Below are 14,886 nucleotides of genomic sequence, written 5' to 3' on the forward strand. Positions count from 1 at the left end.
GTAACTGAATCCAGGTTTAATTATGTCTTTGAAAAGATAAAGATAATTTAAACTAAATCCTGGGGTGGCTGGTTGGCTCAGCTGGTTAAGCATCCGACTGACTCAGCTCAGGTCATGATCCCAGGGTCCTGAGATCAAGCCCCTGAGCATGGAGTCTGCTTGGGCTATTCATTCATTCATTCATTCATTCTCTCTCTCTCTCTCTCTCTCTCTCTTTCTCTCTCTCTCAGGCAGCTCACTTAGTTAAGCGTCCTTAACTTGTGGATTTCAGCTCAGGTCATAATCTCATACTTCATGAGTTCGAGTCATCACACATCAGTCATCACACATCAGGCTCTGTGCTGATGGTGTGGAGCCTGCTTGGAATTCTCTCTCTGCCCCCTCCTCTGTTCTCTCACCCTTCCTCAAAATAAATAAACTTTAAAAAGAATAATAAAATGTTAAAAAAAAAAGTTAAAAAAATAAAAACTAAGTCCTTTATGGAGACACAATCAGATTTGAAAGGAAATAGCTGAAAACATAAATTAAAATGACAGATACAAAATCAAACATCGCAGGGGCACCTGAGTGGCTCAGCCAGTTAAGCGTCAATTCTTGACTTTGGCTCAGGTCATGATTTCACTCTTCATGAGTTCATTAAGTTTGAGCCCCCTATCAGGCAGAGCCTGCTTGGGATTCTGTCTCCCTCTCTCTCTGCTCCTCCCCAGCTTGTTCTCTCTCAAAATAAATAAAAGTAAACTTAAAAAAATATATACTTAAAAAATCAAACATCATTTATAACAAATATAATGGTTTCAACTTTCCTCTTTTTAAGAATAAAGCATAACGTTGGAAGAAAACTTAGCAAAATGTCAACTAGTTAGATTATGAATTACTTTAGCTTTCTTCTTTATACTTTTTGGTACTAAGTTTTTACAATAAAAATCATCACTTTTTGTGCAATAAAGAATTTAGCTTTGCCCAAAGAGACAGTATAGCCTTTGCCTTCAGCTTCTGAGAGGCAATCTCCAGACTCTTGGAATGTTATCCTTAGTAGGACTATCTCTGTCTGGAAGCCTTAGGTCATACTGAATGGTCTTAACAATGTGACTTAGGGTAGAGGCTTTGGGTCATGCAGTATCAGTGCACCTGGAGGCTGAGATGAACTACATGGGCAACTCATCATTCAATCACACCTATACAACAGAGCACAATTAAAAATTCGGGCCACTGGGGGCGCCTGGGTGGCTCAGTCGGTTAAGCGTCCGACTTCGGCTCAGGTCATGATCTCGCGGTCTGTGGGTTCAGGCCCCACATCGGGCTCTGTGCTGACAGCTCAGAGCCTGGAATCTGTTTCAGATTCTGTGTCTCCCTCTCTCTCTGCCCCTCTGCTGCTCGTGCTCTGTTTCTGTCTGTCTCAAAAATAAATAAACGTTAAAAAAAATTCGGGACACTGAAGTTCAGCTGAGCTTCCCTGGTTAAAAATATTTTGTATGTACTATCACACACGATTTCAAGAGAAACATGTTCTGACTCCACCCACATTAGAGGACAATAGAAGCTCTGTGTTGGCATTTCTCCGAGAATCTGCTGCATATTCTTCTTCCCTTGGCCAATTTTAATCTGTATCCTTTTCATGTAATGAACTATAACTGTGAATATAATAGCTTTCAGTAAGTTCTGAATACTTCCAGTAAATTACTGAACCCGAGGGTGGTCTTAGGGATCCCTGGCTCACAAATGGTGTTAGAATTGAGGACGGTTTTTTTTTTTAACTATTCCCTCCAACTTTGTCATTGGCTAGCCCTCACCATTGGCCAAATTCCCTCCACTTGCATGAACAGAATAAAAACTGGGTTAGAGTAAAACTACTCAAATCAAGTAAGAATTAGTCATGATTTGGTGGCCAGTCATCCCTGGAATAAACCCACCCCCCTCAATGGTAGTTTGGGTAGCCCCTCGCCAAGCCTAGGCTTACTTCATAGGTGATAGTATTCAAGTTCTGTTGCCCAGAACTGTGTTTGTTCTTTCCACTTTCTTTCCGTTGCTCTTTCAGATCAGTCAGTAACTGGAACACCTGGGAAGTGATAAAAGATTTTTCTGAATAAATGTGAGACATGTACGTATTTCATGAGCAATGATTTTTTTTAAGATAGATTTGTTGATTGATGGATTGACTGATTGCTGTCAAAGCAGAGTCCAACTAAGGGCTTGAACTCACGAATCATGAGATCATGACCCAAGCCAAAACCAACAACAGTCTAGAAGCTTAACAGACTGAGCCACCCAGACGCCCCAAAGTCAATGATTCTGAAGGATAAATAGAATACCTCTTTTCTTTTACAAACCCCTAACTCTTCCATTAGAGCAAATATGAGTCAAGAAGTATATGACATCTTTTTTTTTTTAATATTTTTATTTATTTCTAGGAGAGAGAGAGACAGTGTGAACAGGGGAGGTTCAGAGAGACAGAGAGAGACACAGACTCTGAAACAGGCTCCAGGCTCTGTGCTGGCAGTCAGCACAGAGCCCGACGCGGGGCTTGAACCCACGAACCGTGAGATCATGACCTAAGCGAAAGTCGGACGCTTAACCGACTAAGCCACCCAGGCGCCCCAAGAAGCATATGACATCTTAAAAATGCTTTTATCTAAGTCAAATAATCCAAATTCATTAGTTTACTGAAAATATTTCAAATATCTCCTTAATATACACCATATCACTGATTTCCTCTGATCTCAAAAATATATGAATATTTGAAAGTAAATTTCCCTAAAATATTATATCACAATAGATGCAGACAAAGAATTTTCTAAAATTCAACATCAGGGGCACCTCCGTTACTCGGTCAGTTGAGCATCTGACTTCGACTCACGTCATGCCCCACATAGGGCTCACTGCTGTTAGCACAGAGCCCACTTTGGATCCTCTATTTGCCTCTTGCTCTGCCTCTCACCCACTCACACTCTCTCTAAAAACTAAAAATAAAACATTAAAAATGTTTTAAATTTCATATCCATTTATGATAAAAACTCTCAAAAAAGTGGGTAGAGAGGGAACATACTCAATGTGTAAAGGCCAGATGTGACAAGCCCTCAGTTAACATCATACTGAACAGTGAAAAGCTGAAAGCTTTTCCCGTAAGATCAGGAAGTCAAAGATGCCACTCTTGCCCCTTTTGTTTTTTTAATGTTTATTTATTTTTTTGGGGGGGGAGGGAAGCAGAAACAGATTTTAAGAGGGTGAGAGGCAGAGAGAGGAAGACACAGAATCCGAAGCAGGCTCCAGGCTCCAAGCTGTCAGCACAGAGACCGATGTGGGGCTTGAACTCACCAACTGCAAGATTATGACCTGAACCAAAGTTGGATGCTGAAATGACTGCGCCACCCAGACGCCCCACTCTTGCCCCTTTTATTCAACACAGTACTGAAAGTCCTTTCGAGAACAATTAAGCAAGAAATAAAAGGCAGCCAAATTGGAAAGGGGTAAAAACTGTCACTATTTGCAGATGATATGATACTATATATTGAAAACCCTAAAAACTCTACCAAAAAACTGAACTAAAAATAAATAAATTCAGTAAAGTTACAGGATACAAAATCAATATATAGAAAACTACTGCGTGTCTACATGATAATAATGAATACCAGAAAGAAAAATTAGGAAAACCCCTTTTACAATTGCATTGAAAATACCTACGAATAAACTTAACCAAGGAATGAAATATCTGTACATTAAACACTATTAAGACGTTGATGAAAGAAACTGAAGATGACACAAATAAATGGAATGATATTCCATGTTCATGGGTCAGAAGAATACACCCATACTACACAAAGCAATCTACAAACTTGGGGTAATCTCCATCAAAATTCCAATAGCATTTTTCCCAGAAATGGAACAAACAACCCTAAAATTTCATGGAACCACAGAAGACCCTAAATAATCAAAGCAATCTTGAGAAAGAAAAGCTAAGCTGGAGGCATCACGCTTCCTGATTTCAAATTATATTACAAAGCCATGTATATCAAAACAATATCGTTACTGGCATTAAAGACACATAAATCAAAGGAACAGAACAGAGTGTCCAGAAATAAACTCACACATATGTGGTTAGTTAATTTTTTAAAATGTATTTATTTTGAGAGAGAGAGAGAGAGAGAAGAGAGCACGTGCACAAGAGGGAGAAGCAGAGAGAGAGGGAGAGAATTCCAAGCAGACTCTACATTGTCAGCTCAGAGCCTGAGAGGGGGCTCAAACTCACAAACGACGAGATAATGACCTGGGCTGAAAATGAGAGCCAGGCACTCAACCGACTGAGCCACCCAGGCACTCCTGTGGTGAATTAATTTTAATTATTCTTTGCCAAGAATATACGATGGGGAAAAGGCAGTCTTTTCAATAAATGGTGATGGGATGGGGTGCTGGGGTGGCTCAGCCGGTTAAGTGTCAGACTCTTGGTTTCATCTCAGATCATGATCTCATGGTTCATGAGTTCAAGCTCCACACAGGGCTCTGCACTGACATCATGGCGCCTCCTTGGGATTCTGTCTCTCTCTCTCTGTCCCTCCCCCTCTTGCTCTCTATCTCTCAAAATAAATAAAAATAAACTTAAAAAATATATATTATTTTAAAGATTAAATGGTATCCATTCATATTTTAAAAAATAAATGGTGCTGGAAAAACTGGACAGTCAAAAGGGAGAGAATGAAAGTGGACCACTACCGTACACCACACAGAAAAATTAACTCAAAATGACTGAAGAATTGAATGTAAGACCTGAAACCATAAAGCTCCTAGAAGAAAACAGAGGTAAGCTCCCTGACATCCGTCTTGGTGATGATTTTTTTTAATTTAACACCAAAAGCAAAGAAAACAAAAGCAAAAATAAAAAACTGTAGGACTATATCAAATGAAAAGGCACAGCAAAGGAAACCATCAGCAAAATGAATAGACAACTTACTAGATGAGAAAATATCTGCAAATCATTTATCTGATAAAGAGTTAATATCCAAAATACATAAAGAACATATACAACTAAATACCAAAAAGACAATCTGATTAAAAAATGGGCAGAGGACCAGAATAGACATTTTTCAGAACAGAAGACCAACAGACACATAAAAAGATGCAAAATCACTAATCATCAGGGAAATGCAAATCAAAACTGCAATAAGCCATCACTTAACACCTGTTAAAATGGCTAATACCAGAGACCAGAAAGAACAAGGGTTGGCAAGGATGTGAAAAGGAAACCCTTGTGCACTGTTGGTGGGAATATAAATTTGTTCAGCCACTATAGAAAACAATACGGAGGTTCCTCAAAAAGTTAAAAATAGGGGTGCCTGGGTAGCTCAGTTGGTTAAGCATCCAATGCTTGATTTTGGCTCAAGTCATGATCTCTTGGTTTGTGAGATGGAGCCCCAGAACAGGCTCCATGCTAACAGTGTAGAGACTGCTTGGGATTCTCTTATTCTACCTCCGCCCTTCCCCCAAACCCCAAAATAAATAAATAAACCTAAAAAAATTTTTTGCACTAAAATAAGTGTTTTTAAAAAAAGGATCCTGCTTCAATATGAAAATCTAGCAAATTTATATCTGAAAAAGAAAAATTATGAGGCAAGTGTTAAATACAAATTTTACCCAAAAAAAAAAGAAGGAAAAATGCTGTAGAACTTTGGAAGTAAACTTTTCTGACAAGGGAAAAACACGTGTTAGCGCTAAGGAGCATGGGGGGAAGATACAGCTTCCCTGTTTTAGAAAACTGAGGGAAGTACAGGCTCATAGACCATTACTACATACAATGCAACCTCTCCCCTGACTGTCATTACTTTTTCAGAAATAGTGTCATGAGATCCAGTTAATGCAATGTTTCCCCAATAGATAAAACACCCAAACACCCAGCAGAATCCAAACTATACACGGAGGTTCCTAAAAGCCAATGGCTTGACTCACAACCATCTCCTTCCTGTTATTAGTAGCAACAATTTAAGGAAGGAGTATGGCCAACTGTGTTAATTCCACTATCTTCTATATCATACAATGGAGACTCAAATCTCCTAAAGTCTTCATGAATTCAGATTCTAGAAAATGAAAAATTGACCATGAATATATAAACAGTTCTTTCTACATCTAGCGTTAACCTATCAGATGGCTTTGCTAGTACCAAAAAGACACAGGCAAAATAGAAGGCAAAAATAAATAATATTATCTTCTCTGTCACCAACTTCCTTCCTTTTTTCCTCCCTTTCTCCAGCAACCCAACCCTCAAGCCCCCAAATTCCAAATCTTTTAGTTCGTACTAAATTATCCTTAATGGCGAATCAACTAAGCTCTCATGTTCAATATGAAGGTCTTAATACTTATGAGACTATTATGGGGATCAAAATAATAACATAAAGCATTTGATAGGTAAAAGTGATAATTAGGAAAAGACATTAAGTATTTTAATGGAAAACTTTCACAGACAGAACCAGTTCCAAATAGATGCTTCCATCCCAGAAAGGCATGTCAAATGAAGATCTAAAATCTTTGGGATTTGGGGAAGATTGCCGACTATAAAATAAAGTCTTCCCAGCTTCCCTGATTTACTATGTTTAATTTGCCAAGCTTATAATAATTCTGAGGTCCATCAGATGGTGCCATCTGTCCTATTTTAAAGTGAAAACTCCAAATGAATTCAGTCATTTTTAATTAAAACTAATTCAATAATCTTCAGGGGCAAAGGACAAACTACCAGAAAGGAAAATACAATAGTTCATTTCAAAGCTATTTACCTCATAATTACTGAGCAGCGCAGAATTGGCATCCTTCCTGGAAAATAAAGTACACTGTTGTCAGTCTGGGCTCACATCCTTTTGTGGGAATTAAATATGTGTAAAATACCTGGAGTCAAGATTCAGGAGTCCAGTTCAGGAATTTAGGGACTGTAATCTAAAATTGAGAAATGTCCTCTAAGTCCCACTGCTTTAGCTGGCAATGAACATTTTCAGAGCAAACTTCCCTCTTTACAGCCATAGTATATCACACTTCCATTACTAAGTAGGTGATCAAAACACAATACTTCTCCTTAGTCTGCGTCGGCAGAAGTTAAGTCAGTCATCTGGGAGAAGTTAATTGCAGGAAGAACACGGGGCAAAACCAGAGGGTTGGAAAAGGGTGTCAATGAACAGTGAGGGTACTAGAATTAAGTGGAGAAACAGTGCTGTCTCATCCCACAGCCGTGTCCTTTCCCCGGTTCCATCTGACTCCCACCAGTTATCGACATCTTGGGCAGGCAAGTCCTCCCGCTGAATCACCAGAAATGGGATCATTAACACTAACATCACTACTGGGAATCCCAGCAACATCAGGAATCCTGCTAGCTATCCACAAAGGTGTTCACCTTCTATATCAATTCAACAGGTAGAGTTCATGTGTCAAGCAGTGGTCAAAAGCGTGGTACCCTATGATCAAGGCAAAATGTCACCTTTCATGTATGAGTGAGCACAGCAATCTGACCTGTATTCAATTATAATCAAGCCATTCTACAATACATCAGAAGTATTTACTGTATAGTAAATAGTCCAGAGGCAGAATAGTGTGATAATTAAGAACACAGTTATGAAATCCAAAAAATCTGGGTTCACATTCTAGCCTTGCCACTTGTAAAGTATGGGGGTTTTAGGGAGTTTATTAACTCTCCTAAGTTCCCCTATTTAAAATAAAAAATGGAGATAAACTGGTACCTAGAAGTATAGCCTGGATTCTAAACCCAGCTCCACCAAACATTAGAGCTCTGTGAATTTAGGCAAGTTATGTAACCTCTTTGTACTTAAATTTCCTCACCCATAAAATGACAATTATAGTACTAACCATGTAAAATTATTTACAGGATTAAACTGAAAGATGTAAAGTACTAGAACACAGTAAGTACTCAATAAATGCCATCTATTATCACTGCGTGTGTTACTACCATAAATTCTTCCTACCTCACAGAGGATGAAATGAGACAACAAATTTTTTTTAAATTTTTTTTTAATGTTTTATTCATTTCTAGGAGAGAGAGAGAGAGACAGCATGAGCAGGGGAGGGTGAGAGAGAAAGGGAGTCACAGACTCTGAAACAGGCTCCAGGCTCTGAGCTGGCAGTCAGCACAGAGCCCGATGCGGGGCCCGAACCCACGAACCGCAAGATCATGACCTAAGTGAAAGTCGGACGCTTAACCGACTAAGCCACCCAGGTGCCCCGAGACAACAAATTTTTAAAGTGTAGCCTAATTCCTGGTATTTATTAAGATCTTCCTTATGGAAGTTATTAATTTTTTTTTAAAGTTTCAGCAACAAGTTTCTTTTTTTTTTTTAATGTTTTATTTTTTTCTGAGAGAGAGAGAGAGAAAGAGAGAGAGAGAGCGCTAACGTTAGCAGGGGAGGGTCAGAGAGAGAGGGAGACACAGAATCGGAAACAGGCTCCAGGTTCTGAGCTGGCTGTCAGCACAGAGCCCGATGGGGGGCTCGAACCCACGAACCGTGAGATCATGACCTGAGCCGAAGCCGGACGCTTAACTGACTGACCCACCCAGGCGCCCCGGAAGTTATTAATTTTTAAAGATACTACTTCACTGAATTCTCATTAAAAACCCTGTGATATAGGAACTATTAGGATTCCTTCTTTACTGATGATGAAACTGAAGCTCAGAGATTTCTAAATTTGCTTAAGGTACGCAGTAAGAACCCTAACTGAGGAAGAAGGTAACAATGGAATTGTGAAAAAAATGAGACTGAATTGGACAAACAGAAATCGGTAATACAGAATCCTAAAAATTCAGCAAGATGTCTGGACTTGACATAATGTGTAATAAAGACTACTGTTTGTTTCTAAACCAGGAGCAGGGCTGTATGATGAAAATGCTGACATAAAATTTCAAAACTGTAGGCCAAATAGGTGGGTAATTTCCCCAATCAATAATGCAAAACGAGCACATGGCTAACTAACATAAGGGTCCAACCTGGGACTTTGGTCAGAACACAGCGACGTCAGCTCTAATCAAGTCAACATGTGAACCTTACCAAATGCTACTGGTCATTCAACAAATAGCTGAGATTTCACAAAAGTGTTGCTTTGCCCAAATGACCACAATTGCACTCAGATCAACAAAGAATATCATATTTAAAAGTAATCTAACACAGGAAGGGCAATGCATAATTAGTGTATATGATATGCTGCATTTAAAATTGAAAATGACAAATCAAACCACATGTCTTCTTTGCCTACTTAATCAGGAAGTCAGCCCACTAGGCTTCTTCCTATCTTTGCTTGAAATTGAGTTAAAACTCCCTGTGTGTCCACACTGTAACTAAGAGATCCCTTCCTGGAACAGACTAGAAAATAATATAAATGTTATTTTTCCTCAAGGCTAAAGGGTCCATCCCAGGTGTCACTGTTATAAATTCATTTCCAAATCATGGCCTCTCCTCTGTCGTGGAGAATATTCCATGCCTTGGGAAATCTGTCCTTGGCTATCCCAAGCTATTGCCTCGCTGCCTGGGCCAATACTGTTAATGAAAGAAGGCAAAGAACATCATCTGTCTTTACTAAAACCAATATACAAAGGAGAGACACTCTCTTATACACGTGTTTTAATGAACCTGTGTCTTGGGGCCAGGAGAACAACGGATGTTTAAACAAGTACCACATCTCAGAGATTCTGGCTTGCAGAAGCTGACTTATTAATTTATTCTTGTATTAGGAAGATAAATAATTTTTTTACTCAGCAAATACTTATAGAGTAAATGCCAATACATGCTAGGCTTTCCTTTATTCAATTAAAATGTCAATGGGCATGATAATATCTACCTTTTATTCAGTTTCTGAATGAATTGTGTATATTGATAAAAGTTTTAAAGACAGTTTTTATCCTACTATAACCACCACTAAGTGGCAGGTTGCTGGGAACAGTATATGGTGAGACTGGACAGACATCAACTAAATCAAATGATCTAATTTAACAGCACCAATGATGATGTGATGCACTGAGAAAGACACATCCCTTAGGGCAATCCTGTCAAAGAGTGTTTAATTTGAATCTAGTCATGAGGATATCATCAGACAAGGCCAAGTTAAAGAAAGGAACATACTTTAAAACACATGGTTTAGACTCTGCAAATATCAATGTCATTTGTAACAATGTCAATGTCACAAAAACAGGCTAGGAAGCTGTTCTTAAAGGAGATTAAAGAACTATGACCACTACAAGTTGTATGACAATTAAAAATGTATGATTCTTGACTAGATCTTGAATTGGTGGTTAAAAAAAAATCCAGCTAAAATGACATTGTTGGGACAACTGGAGAAATTTTAATATAGGCTGTAGTTTAATGATATTGCTACATTAGTGCTAAATTCCCTGGTGTGTCAACGGTATTGCAGTTAAATAAAATACATTTTTATGACTGGATAAAATGACATATCTCCAACTTTGAAATGATTCAGTATGAGTGTGTGTGCACATGCGTGTGTGTTAGAGAGAATGCATACATGTGTAAGAGAGAGAAGGCAAATATGTCAGAATGTTAACAGTGACTCTAGATAGAGAGTATAAACAGATAGAGGGTATCTGTGGTATTCTTTTTTGCAACTGTTCTATGGGTTTTGAATTTTTCAAGCTAAAAAGTTGAGAAAAATGGAAATGTAAAACTAAAGATTTCTATAATGTTAAAAAAGACATTAGTATAACTTACAAAAGAACATAAAACGCACTTTCCTCCAATGTTTTTTAGGGTGACTATAATCTGTCAATTATATATTTTATAAGCTGTTGTTCCCACTGGGCAGGAACTGTCTGCTCTCTATATAGCTTACACTTCAGTATTATGTAATACATTCACAAGCATTCAGACTTCTAGAAACTCCCCACCTACATAAAATTTCATATTCTCCTACAGGATTTGACTAGTACTGACTTATTTACAGCTGTTTAAACCAAATATTCTTAGACTAGTACTGATTTTATTTACGGATGTTCAAAGCAAATATTCGAAGTGAATTTTAAAGACTGTTTGAAACAGTATTTACATGTAGGAGTCATTTAATTTCCTTAAGTAATAAATTAGTTAACGGAAGTTGCCTTGCTATTTGAAACGTAATGTGTAAATTCTGCTTAACTTGCTGAGTCAACGTAATGGATGCAAGCAACTACTTTGGAAAATCAAATTCTGAAGAAACAGAACAAAATGATCTACTGGCAGACCTTTCTTTAGAAACACACACATGCAAACAGCACCTTTTAACTGCCACACAGTTAACTTACGTGTGTAATGATGAACAGAACTGCTCAAATTCAATTTTATTGATTCACGTCACATTCTGAAAAACTAAAGTACAAGAAAACTGGGCACCCTTCAAAGTCAATGAACTTTTTATTTATTTATTTTTAAATGCTTATTCATTTTTGAAAGAGAGACAGAGCATTAGCAGGGGAGGGACAGAGAGAGAGGGAGACACAAAATCTGAATCAGACTCCAGGCTGTGAGCAGGGCTCGAACCCACAAACTGTGAGATCATGACCTGAGCTGAAGTCAGACCCTTAACCAACTGAGCCACCCAGGTGCCTCATAAAGTCAATGAACTTTTTAATCTGTAGTATTCTGTTGGGAGCTAGCAAAAAACTATCCTCTTTCTAGTGCTGTTACTGAACTGTTATAGGGCCTATTAGCTAACTTCTCTAAATCTCAGTATTTCCAGCTGTAAAATGAAGAAAATTCTGGCATGATCTCAAAAAGATGATAACTTCCCCCTAACTATGTATATTAAGTTCAAGAATAAAAGAATGAACACAAAGTTTTCCAGGTATATAAATAAACCCAAGGCATTAGACAAAGTTAGCCAAATAGCAAATACCTCATATATACAAATACTTAATTTTCCTATGAATATTTTGTAACCTTTTACCTGAGAAAAATGTATCCAAATGATGGTCAACAAGTTTTTGGTTTTTTTAATTTTTTTTTTTTAAATGTTTTATTTATTTCTAGGAGAGGGAGAGAGAGAGAGACAGCGTGAGCAGGGGAGGGTCAGAGAGAGAGGGAGTCACAGACTGAAACAGGCTCCAGGCTCTGAGCTGGCAGTCAGCACAGAGCCCGACGTGGGGCTTGAACCCACAAACCGTGACATCATGACCTAAGCGAAAGTCGGACGCTTAACCGACTAAGCCATCCAGGCGCCCCTGTTTTTTTTTAATTCTATCACTCAATCAAATAAAGTATAAATATTCACCACCTTAAAAAAAAACTTCTAGTATATGTCTATATGTATTACTCACTCAGTAGTATTTACACAGCGACTGACGGAAAAAAAGTAGTAAAAACTCAGAACTGTCCTTTCATGCCGCCTCCCCCTAGGTCCTAGGAATGCCTGAAAGAGGTACAATATGTTTGCCCTCTCAGAGACTCAGGCTTCTGCTAAAGATGCTATGTAAGGACCACACTGCCAGAGATCATACCTCATGTTAGAGGCCAGGCAGGAACTAAAGTTAGGCCTCCAGACCTTTCCATTCCAGGGGTCCTTCCACTCTCTGGAAACATCACTTTCCCATAAATTGCTCACTGCAAGATTCTTGACTGGTGTTAAAGTCATTGAGTCCTCAGGAGAAATGGACAGGTTGCTATAGGAGAAAAAACTCTTGATCAAACCATTTCACTTAAGAAAACCAGAAAATCTATATGCTCAGCAATTAGGAAACTAGCTAACTCAATTATGTTAATTTTTAACTAAATTATTAGATTAATGAAGTTCATTCAACAACTATCTGCTGAATGCCTAATGCATGCCAAATGCAGTGCTGAGCACTAGGTGAAAAGACATTGAGTCCCTGCCTTCATGGAACTTTCTCAGGAGGCAGGAAAGCCCTAAACAAGTAATCATATATCTATTATTACAAATTGTAATTATTCAAAAGAAAAATAAACTATGGTGCTGTAAGAGACAAAAGGAAGACTTATTTTAGACTGGCTGAAGAGGAAAAGCAACACACAACTTAAACTATCAAAAAGATAAAGAGGAGCAGGACAGAGAGAATAGTATACCAGGCAGAGGGAACAGTAATGCAAAGGTCCTGAGGAAGTAAAGGGCGTGGAAGATTATAGAAACTACATAACTGCCAGTGGAAAGTGTGTGTTTGGGGGTGGGGACAGTAGCACAAAAGAGGGTTGGTGAGTAGGTAAGGTTATACAGAGTCATATAGGTCCTGGTAAGGAATGTAGATTTCCTCTTAGTACAACAGAAAGTAAATGAAGAGTTTTAATAGGGGATGTTTGACCCAATTAATATTTTAAGATTACTCTGTCTGCTGACTAGAAAATAGAATAGAGGGGGGACAAGAGTGGAAGCCAAAGGCTAACTGCTTAATTCAGACCAGAGAGATGGTGAAAAGTAACCGCATACAAAATATATCGAAGGTGGACATGACATGTCTCGTTGATGGACTGGATTTAGGGGTGAAAAAGGAGGGCTAGATTTTTGGACTAAGCAATTGGATGAATGATGAGAGAAAAGGGTTAGAAATATATTTTTGGGAGTCATCAGCATATAGATGGGTAAAATGACCAAGACAGAGGGTGCGGAGAGAAAGGGGTCCAAGGCCTGAGCCATAAGATACCTCAACATTTAGAAGCCAAGCAAGGGAGGAAGGATAAACCAGGAAAGGAGACAGAGAAGCAGTCCCTGATGTAGCAGGAAATGCAGACGGCATGTCACAAGGCCAAAGAGTTTCTGGAGTGTTTTGTTTTGTTTTGCTTTGTTTTGAAAGTACAATTGACAAGAGTTTCTGTATCAACTGCTGCTAAGAGATCAAGAGGACTGAGAACAGAAAATCAACTTTTGAATTTGACAAGATGGAGGGCTCAGATAATCATCACAAAACCATTTCTGCAGATTGGTGTGGATGAAAGCCCAGCTGACTGGTTGAGAATGAGGAATAAAAACACTTCTAAGCAGTTTTGTTCTGAGGGGAAACAGAAACGGAGCAATACGTGGATACGAATATGGGGACAAGGAATTTTTTAAGATGGATAAATTAAAGCGGGATTGTTTAAGGAAACACTCTGGTAAAGAGGGGACATTTGTAATAGCTTGGGCTACAGTAATATATACCTGAATGTTTTTCAAAATGCAGATTAAGCCCCATTAACGGACTGCAAAATCAATTTAGTGGATCAGCATTNGTATCATAGTGTACCGAATACAGTAAAAGTATTGTTTCACGAAGCTTTCATTTCGGTTACATATACATATTCGTGTTTTTTAAAAATCTGAAAAAATACATGACCATTAAACATGTGGCAAAAGAACACAAAGAAAAATGTGAGTATTAAATAATCAGTGCCAAAGAGAACACGATACAGGTATGCCTACAAGCTAATGTGAACCGTGGAAAAACCCACATGCGGAGCAGCAGCAAAAATTTCCATCTGCACGCGTACAATAGGCAAACATACACAGTTTCTGAGATCCCAATCCTGGCTCCAGTACTTTCTTCTTCCCAGAAAACCCGCCCCTTCCCTAGCAAGACGTACCGCTCGGTAAACTCGGAGAGGCCTGCTTCCCAGTTAGGGCTTCCCAGTTAGGGTTCCCCAGGGTAAGCCCCAAGCTCGAATCTAGCACTTCTCCATCTCTCCTGTAGGTATCTCCAAGACGGACTCAGGGCTTTACACCATCTAAGTCCCCACCGGGACACCGGGCCGAGCTCCCCAAAGGGAACAAGGACATGCTAAGATATGAGCGATGGAGGGAGGAGGCACACTGAAAGCCAGCCAGGCCAAGCCACGCTGGGCCCCACGTCCCAAGCACAGGGTGCAGGGTCGAAGGTTCCAAGGGTCCCTTTCTTCCCCGCTGCCCCCCCCAAGCCTGCCCTCCCCCTCGCCCCCCACCCTG

General features: G+C 39.1%; 1 protein-coding gene across 5 annotated transcripts in view; it reads right to left on the reverse strand.

The window, feature by feature from the left end:
- Nucleotides 1–14,886, reverse strand: part of CRCP (CGRP receptor component) — a 42,264-nt gene that overhangs the window by 27,036 nt on the left and 342 nt on the right. Inside the window, exons 1-3 of one of the 5 annotated variants that reach the window (XM_077777882.1) lie at nucleotides 12,458–12,614; nucleotides 6,756–6,792; nucleotides 1,958–2,056 (exon numbers count right to left, since the gene is read on the reverse strand). The exons of 2 other annotated variants lie outside the window; for them this stretch is intronic. In XM_077777882.1, the coding sequence (XP_077634008.1) occupies nucleotides 1,958–2,056; nucleotides 6,756–6,792; nucleotides 12,458–12,591 (270 nt within the window). In that variant the 5' untranslated portion in view covers nucleotides 12,592–12,614. Of the gene's footprint in view, nucleotides 1–1,957; nucleotides 2,057–6,755; nucleotides 6,793–12,457; nucleotides 12,615–14,886 lie in introns of those variants that run through there. 2 more of the 5 variants (XM_077777884.1, XM_077777887.1) reach the window with 2 other exon arrangements.

Source organism: Crocuta crocuta, unplaced genomic scaffold, assembly GCF_008692635.1.
Source record: "Crocuta crocuta isolate KB4526 unplaced genomic scaffold, BGI_CrCroc_1.0 scaffold217, whole genome shotgun sequence".
NCBI classification, from domain to species: domain Eukaryota; kingdom Metazoa; phylum Chordata; class Mammalia; order Carnivora; family Hyaenidae; genus Crocuta; species Crocuta crocuta.